The sequence below is a fragment of the Thamnophis elegans genome, unplaced genomic scaffold, assembly GCF_009769535.1.
Source record: "Thamnophis elegans isolate rThaEle1 unplaced genomic scaffold, rThaEle1.pri scaffold_250_arrow_ctg1, whole genome shotgun sequence".
NCBI lineage: Eukaryota > Metazoa > Chordata > Lepidosauria > Squamata > Colubridae > Thamnophis > Thamnophis elegans.
The window spans coordinates 34965-42383 of NW_022473720.1; the positions used below are offsets into that span (position 1 = coordinate 34965).

General features: G+C 53.0%; 1 protein-coding gene across 1 annotated transcript in view; it reads right to left on the reverse strand.

The window, feature by feature from the left end:
- LOC116523395 (unconventional myosin-XVIIIa-like) overlaps window positions 1-6602 on the reverse strand; it is a gene marked incomplete at its 5' end in the record, with an annotated part of 35785 nt that extends 29183 nt beyond the window's left edge. Inside the window, 2 exons of the mRNA XM_032238497.1 lie at window positions 1344-1487; window positions 6435-6602. Coding sequence (XP_032094388.1) covers window positions 1344-1487; window positions 6435-6602 — 312 coding nt within the window. The remainder of the gene's footprint in view (window positions 1-1343; window positions 1488-6434) is intronic.
- Window positions 6603-7419: the final 817 nt, after the last annotated feature.

Genomic DNA, 7419 nt, shown 5'->3' on the forward strand with positions numbered 1-7419 from the left:
CCTCCCTTTTTCCACCCTTTGTATCTTTCTTTCCTTCCTTCCTATCTTTCTTTTCCTTCCTTCCTTCCCTCCCCTCACTTTAACTTTCTCATCTTCCTTCCTCACTTTTTTCCATTCTTCCTTCCTTCGGATCCTTTTTCCTTCCTCCCTCCCTCCTTCCCCCTCCCTCCCTCATATTTTATTTCTTTCTTTCCTTCCTTCTTCTTCCCCCTCCATCCTCTCTCTCTCTTCCCTCCCTCTTTCTTTCCTTCTTTCCTTCCTCCCCAACCCTCCTCCCTCTCTCCTCCCTCCCTCATTTTTTCTTTCCTTCATCCTTCCCTCCCTCTCCCTCATCTTTTTTCTTTCTTTCTTTCCTTCCTTCCTCCTCATCCCTCTCTCCCCCCTCCCTCATTTTTCTTTCTTTCCTTCCCCCTCCATCCTCCCTCTCTCCTCCCTCCCTCTTTCTTTCTTTCCTTCCTCCCCATCCCTCCTCCCTCCCTCATCTTTTTTCTTTCTTTCCTTCCTTCCTCCTCATCCCTCCTCCCTCCCTCATCTTTTTTCTTTCCTTCATCCTTCCCTTCCCCCTCTGTCCCTCATCTTTTATCTTTCTTTCTTTCCTTCCTTTCTTCCTCCCCCACCCTCCTCCCTCTCTCCTTCCTCCCTCATCCTTTTTCTTCCCTTCCTTCCTTCCTCCCTCATCTTTTTTCTTTCTTTCCTTCCTTCCTCCCCATCCATCCTTCCTCCCTCTCTCTTCCCTCCCTCATCTTCTTTCTTTCTTTCCTTCCTTCATTCCTATCTTTTCTCCCTCCCTCCCTCCCTCTAGAGTCCCAGGGCTGGAAGGGATCTTGGAGGCCTTCTAGTCCAGGCCCTTGGTTGAGCAGGAGACCTTATAATCATTTTAGGCCAAACGTCCGTCCGATCTCTTCTTGAAAACCTCCAGCCATGAACCTCTGAAGGTAAAGCCATTTTTTGGGACTAAACTATCCCACAATTCCCCCCCTATTTCCAGGTTGGATCCCCCTCCGACTTCAACTCCTAGAATTCCCCAGCCAGCACGCTTTCAGATGGCTGGATGTAGAATCCTCGGGTGGGAAGGGACCTTGGAGGCCTTCTAGACCAACCCTCCCGTGCCCAGGGCAAAAGTCCTTATGCCATCCCTGAGAAACAAGAGGCCCAATCTCTTCTTGAACCCAATCCAACCCTTGTTGGCTGGGGAATTCTGGGAGTTGAAGTCCACCCATCTTAGACTGGCCAAAGGTTGAGAGGCATTGGGCCAGAGGGATCAACAATGGTCAAGAAGACCACCTCCCCAGACCCACAACCGAGGGGCCTCCCTCCCTCCTCCAACCTAGAGACCCACGCACATCTTTGGCCCTGATTTGGTCCTCCGTGAGCTGGACTTCAATGAGAGGCCGGACGGTGGTGAAGAGCTTCCACCAAGGCCAGTCCTTCACTCCCTTGTTCTTCTTGATGTTCTTCTGAACGCAGCGGATGGCCAGGTCCTGGATCTGCATTTGGGGGGGGGGGTGACAAGAGGGGGGAGGAAAGTCTGTTAGGTCAGGAGGAGCCCCTTCCCCTACACAGGTGCGAGCAGAAACCAAGACCCTCGACCCATCTCTATGGTGTTTCCGAAGACTTCAAAGAGGCCAAAGGAAGAACTCAACTGAAGAGAGGACCATGCTGGTTCTCTTTTGCTACATTTCTCTCTCCCTCCATCCATCTCCATCTCTCTATCATCTCTCTCTCCATCCATCTGTCCATCCATCCATCCATCCATCATCTGTCTCTCCATTTATCCGTCCATCCATCATCTCTCTCTCTGTCCATCCATCCATCCATCCATCCATCCATCTATATCATCTCTCTCTCTGTCCGTCCGTCCATCCATCCATCATCTGTCTTTCCATTCATCCGTCCATCCATCCATCATCTCTCTCTCTGTCCATCCATCCATCCATCCATCTATATCATCTCTCTCTCCGTCCGTCCGTCCCTCCCTCCCTCCCTCCATCTATCATCTATCTATCATCTGTCTCTCCATCTGTCTGTCCATCCATCCATCCATCCATCTATCATCTCTCTCTCAATCTGTCCGTCCATCCATCCATCCATCCATCCATCTATCATCTGTCCCTCCATCCATCCGTCCATCCATCCATCTATCCTCTCTCTCAATCCGTCCATCCATCCATCCATCCATCCATCCATCCATCCATCTATTATCTGTCTCTCCGTCCATCCATCCATCTATCTATCATCTGTCCCTCCATCCATCCGTCCATCCATCCATCTATCCTCTCTCTCTCAATCTGTCCGTCCATCCATCCATCCATCCATCCACCCATCCATCTATCTATCATCTGTCCCTCCATCCATCCGTCCATCCATCCATCTATCTATCATCTGTCTTTCCATCCATCCGTCCATCCATCCATCTATCATCTCTCTCTCAATCTGTCCGTCCATCCATCCATCCATCCATCCATCCATCCATCTATCATCTGTCCCTCCATCCATCCATCCATCCATCCATCTATCCTCTCTCTCAATCCGTCCATCCATCCATCCATCCATCTATTATCTGTCTCTCCGTCCGTCCATCCATCCATCCATCCATCCATCCATCCATCCATCCATCCATCCATCCATCTATTTATGACCTGGATTCTCATGGTTATTATTCTTATCAGATTTTAACGCTTTTAAACATTCATTTTTCCATATAAAAGGTTAAAATACAGGATCGGGGTTGCTTTCCTTACCATCCCATACACCTCTATTGTTCTGCCGCCACTTTCCTTTCTTTTTCTCCCTCCCTCCCTTCTCTACTTTCTTCTTTCCTCCTCTCCTTTCCCTTTCCCTTCTTCCCCTTCCTCTCCCCTGCTCCTCTCTTCCTCTGCCCCTTCCTGCCCTCTCTCCTCCTCTCCCTCTCCTTTCCTCTTCCTTCCTTCCCTCTCCTTCCCTCTCTTCTGGACTGCCTGGTGTCTCTTTGAAGACGTTTCGCTTCTCATGCGAGAAGCGTCTTCCGCTCTGACTGGGTGGTGGAGGAAGAGAAGGAAGCATGGCCCAACATGGGAGAACAAACTCATCAGGAATAGATTCAGCACTTCCAGCTGCATTTCAAAGCCAAAGGCCCCTCTTTTGAAGAACTACAAAGCCCATATTTTGGACAGAGAGGACGGCTGGTTTGAACGAGGGTTCAAAGAGGCCATCTATGTTCAAATTGAACAGCTCTCTCTCTCTCAACAGAGGGGCAGGGGGGGGATACGATATCATCTACCTCCAGTCTACAACTCAGACCTTCCAACCACTCCAAGAAGGCTCCACCCCCATTTGCACCACTCAGGTGACCCTGAGGATACAGGTAAACCTCCAGGTGGCCTCAACGACCTTCTAAAAGGATGCAAATGACCAGCTGTCTGCAAGGAATAGAAATCCCTTCCATTCCTCACCATCCAGTCAGAGCTGAAGAAGCTCCTTGGAGGAGAAGGAAAATGCCTTCAAAAGAAAAATAGGAAAGTCCAGTTGCCCCTTGAAAAAGCACCTTTGGGACCACCAGGACCTGGATGACGGAGAACCTCTACTCTTTTAAGAATGCAATTTGGGATGAAGACCCTTGGAATGGTGTAGGAATAAGGAATGGATTTCCAGAGGGAAAGAAATTGCAGACTACAGGAACCATTTGCACCACTCAGGTGACCCTGAGGACACAGATAAAACCTCCAAGTGGCCTCAAGGACCCTCTAAATGGAAGCAAATGACCAGCTGTCTGCAAGGAGCATAAATTCTTCATTTCCCCTCCATCCGGTCAGAGCTGAAGAAGCTTCTGGGATGAGAAGGGAAACGTCTTCAGAGAAAAACCAGAAACTCCAGTTGCCTCCTGAAAAAAAAGCCCCTTTGGGACAAGTGAAATTTCCATACCTATAGTTAGTTTCCTGAGTTGGAGCTCCTGCTTCCCGTAGTCTGCATTTTTTTCCCCCTCTGGAAATCTATTCCTATGGATTGGATTTCCAGAGGATTCAGGTGTGGGAGAAGGAATGGATTTCCAGAGCAGGGGGGAATTGCAGACCACAGGAACCATTTGCACCACTCAGGTGACCCTGAGGACAGAGATAAACCTCCAAGTGGCCTCAAGGACCCTCTCAAAAGGATGCAAATGACCAGCTGTCTGCAAGGGGTTTCGATCCTTCCATTCCCCTCCATCCGGTCAGAGCTGGAGAAGCTTCTGGGATGGGAAGGGAAACGTCTTCAAAGACCAACAAGGACATCCAGTTTCCTCTTGGGAAAAAAAGCCCCAATCACCGGGAGCAGCCGTCATCAACTGGTGCTCTGCAGAAATTTCTTTTTGCCATTTTTTATATTGCACCAAATTATCTTTTAAAAAAAAAAAAAGAATTGGAATTGAAATGATGAATTTAGTGGTCTCTGAGGTCCGATAGGTTGGTGACCTGGAGGACTGAGAATCTCCAGAGACAAATCTTACGAACAGTTGCACTGTCCAAAAAACTCTGCATGTTTCTGCAACGAGCAAAAACCTTCGATCTGTAAGCGCAGCCTCGGAGGGGAGCATTGGAAATGTAATAACTACCCAAACAAGCGAATAAAATAAAAAGAGGGATGAAGGGGGGGGGGGCCTTGCACGGTGAACCCACCGCCCCCAACCCCCAACGGCCCCCAGACCCACCTGCCTTGCCTTCCTTCCTCCAGGACAGACAAGGGGCTACTCCAGGCACGCATACGCAGCCCCCCCAACACCACCACCACCACATAACCTTGCCGGAGAATGGTGAAGAGGCACGGGGAGCACACATTTCCCTTCCTACCTGTTGCAAAGCTGAAGAGGCGGCTTTCAAGGCCGAGGGGGGGAGAGGGAGGGGGGGGGCAACAAGTGGAATGGGGGTGGGTGGGTGAGTGGGTGGGTGGGAGGAAGCTGCTGGTTTCTGTGGCTGCTACTTCAGATGGTTTCCCTTACGGAGCCCACAGTTCTAGTTTTCCCGGACGGGATTTATTTGGGAAGAGGCGAAGCTGCCCATTTTAGGATAAGGAGAGAGAGAGGCGTAAACACAGCAGGGAAGGGGAGGGGGGGAGGGCAGGAGGAGTGTGCTTCTGTGTGTGTGCTTCTATGTGTGCATGTGTGACTCACTCCGCTTCTCTCTCGCCTGACTTTTAAGGAAGACGTAATATCTGCACGCCCACAGAGAGAACGGGCGCAGGAATCCTGGGGTCTCTCTCAGCTGCCTGGTTTTCCTGCAGATGTTTCACACACACCCACCCCAAAGTAGGTAACGTCATCAGGGCTAGGAGGGAGGGGGGGGTTGGAGAGAGGAGGAGGGGCGGGGAGACAGAGGAGGAGGAAGAGGGGGGAGAGGGAGGAAGATGACAACTGTGGGGTCCTTGCGGCTCTCTGAGCTTGGTGGTTTTCTCGAAGACGTTTCAAGACCCAATTAGGGAACATCATCAGTGTTAGAAGGAAGGGGGATTTGCAGAGAGGAGGAAGGAAAGGAGGAGGGGGAGGAAGAGGCAGAAAGGGTAGAGGACTTCAGGGTCCTTGGTGGTCTCTGAGCTTGGTGGCTTCCATACAGACATTTCATTACCCAACTAGGTAACGACATCAGTGCTAATAGGGTGTGGGGTTTGCGGAGTGGAGGAGGAGTAGAAAGGGAGGAGGAGGAGGAGGAGGAGGAGGAAGGATTGTGGGGTCCCTGTGTGCTCTCTGAGCTGGGTGGTTTTCTCGAAGACGTTTCAAGACCCAACTAGGGAACATCATCAGTGCTAGAAGGGAGTAGGGGTTGTGGAAAGGAGGAAGAGGAGGAGGAGGAGGAAGAGGAAGGGAAAAAGAAGGAGGAAGAGGAGGAGGAGAATCAGGAAGAGGAGGAGGAAGGACTGTGGGGTCCCTGGTGCTCTCTGAGCTGGGTGGTTTTCTCGAAGACGTTTCAAGACCCAACTAGGGAACCACATCAGTGCTAGAAGGGAGTAGGGGTTGTGGAGAGGAGGAAGAGGAAGGGAAAAAGGAGGAGGAGGAGGAGAATCAGTAAGAGGAGGAGGAGGAGGAGGAGGAGGAGAAGGAGGAGGAGGAGGAGGACTGTGGGGTCCTTGGTGCTCTCTGAGCTTGGCGGTTTTCTCGAAGACGTTTCAAGACCCAACTAGGGAACCACATCAGTGCTAGAAGGGAGTAGGGGTTTGCAGAGAGGAAGAGGAGGAGAGGGAGGGGGAGGAGGACTGTTGGGGTCCTTGGGGCTCTCTGAGCTGGGCGGTTTTCCTTGCAGACATTCCGTGTGCCAACTAGGGGAACCTCCTCCGTGCACTGATGACGTTCCCTAGCTGGGTCACGAAACGTCTTGACAGCAAAAGCACCCAGCTCAGAGAGCACCAAGCCCCCTCCCACCTCCCAACCCGGGGCTGCAAAACCTCCCCTTGACAGACAGACAGACGGAGACCCCTCCGAGGCAGCCTACCTTCCTCTTCTTGAAGTGCTGGCGTGCCAGGAATCCCCGGCAGGCGGCCTGGAAGAGGGTGATGCTTCTGCACAGCTGCGTATCTCGCTCCTCCTCCAGCTTAGCCAAGGTCCCTGCCCGAAAGAACACCTGGGGGGCAGGGGGGGGGGAGAGAAGTGTTAAAGGGGAGGGGGGTCAGTCCCAGCTGCTCCTGCACAGAGAGGGAAGGGGGGATCGGATGCCTGCTGGCCTCAACGGGCGCTGCGTAGCTTCGGAAGGGGGTTTCGGCGGAGCGAGGGTCCCTCTGTGGCAGGGGGGGATGCCAGGGGCCTTTCAGGGCCCACAACATGGAAAGGGATCCATAAGGGTTGGATTCACTGGACCAGGGCGGGTGGCAAAAGGGGGGGACTCGATGCCCCCATCCGGGTGCTTCCAACAGGCTTCCAAGATTCCTGGGGGAAGCAGGGTACAGGGCAAGGGGCCTCCTGCTTAAGCCCCCCACTGGACCTGGAGGCCTGGAGGAAGGAGACCCCCCCCTTCTAACCAAGGCTAAATGCTCCCCGTTTGCCAGGAGCCGCGGCAAGGAAGCGGCCCCATAACTTGGTTCTCTTCTGCGAGGAAAATTCTCCAGCCTCCTTGAGTGAATCAGCCATCCGCCCCCTCCCTGGGGGGGCTGGGCATCTTCCTGGCATGCCAGGGGGCTGACTTCACCCTCCCCCCCCCTCCCCGGGAGTATCACTGCTGTGTGTGTGTGTGTGTGTGTGTGTGTGTGTGCAATCACGCGCGTGGGCACGCTCGCAGGACGAGAGCCAGGAGCCTCATCGCATCTCTCTTGCCAACAGCCTGCCTGGCGCATGTCCACCGAGGCCGGCCTCACGTGGGATCGCCGTGCTCGTCGTCCCCAGCCCCGCACAGGGCCCTGGGTGGGCTCGGAGGGGGTGGGATGGGGGGGGCGACTCAGGGCTCGTTCGCACATTCCGGGTTTCCTGGGGAAGACGGGCTGCGT